Source organism: Penaeus monodon, chromosome 21 (genome assembly GCF_015228065.2).
Source record: "Penaeus monodon isolate SGIC_2016 chromosome 21, NSTDA_Pmon_1, whole genome shotgun sequence".
Lineage (NCBI taxonomy): Eukaryota > Metazoa > Arthropoda > Malacostraca > Decapoda > Penaeidae > Penaeus > Penaeus monodon.
In genome coordinates, this window is record NC_051406.1 from 23,159,404 (window position 1) to 23,159,750 (window position 347).

At 38.6% G+C, this 347-nt stretch overlaps 1 protein-coding gene across 1 annotated transcript in view; it reads right to left on the reverse strand.

Moving 5' to 3' along the window:
* LOC119586359 (serine/arginine repetitive matrix protein 2-like) overlaps positions 1 to 347 on the reverse strand; it is a gene marked incomplete in the record, with an annotated part of 38,282 nt that overhangs the window by 22,993 nt on the left and 14,942 nt on the right. The window contains 1 exon segment of the mRNA XM_037935071.1: positions 63 to 182. Within this exon segment, the coding sequence (XP_037790999.1) occupies positions 63 to 182 (120 nt within the window).

Genomic DNA, 347 nt, shown 5'->3' on the forward strand with positions numbered 1-347 from the left:
GCAGTGAAATCAAGTTTTCAAATTGTCATATACTTTATCAAAGCTTTCAAAAGCATCAAAACCTTAGAGATTCAGGTGAGGCATTAAATGTAGGACGAGATTCGGCAGCACGTGTAAGAGAAGGCTGCGAGGGAAGTGGAGACGTGACACGTGAGCCTGTGGTTGATGAGGTTCCTATGGGTCTGTTGGGGAGATAGGGGTACAGATGCTAAATGTGTGTATTGGGTGGAGATCTTTGATGCAGACAATGGTGTTTATATATTCACATATATAAACTACCATTTTAGCTAGAGAAGAAGAAAATGCAATAAATATTTGTTGTTATTGTTCCACTTATAAAATAGAAC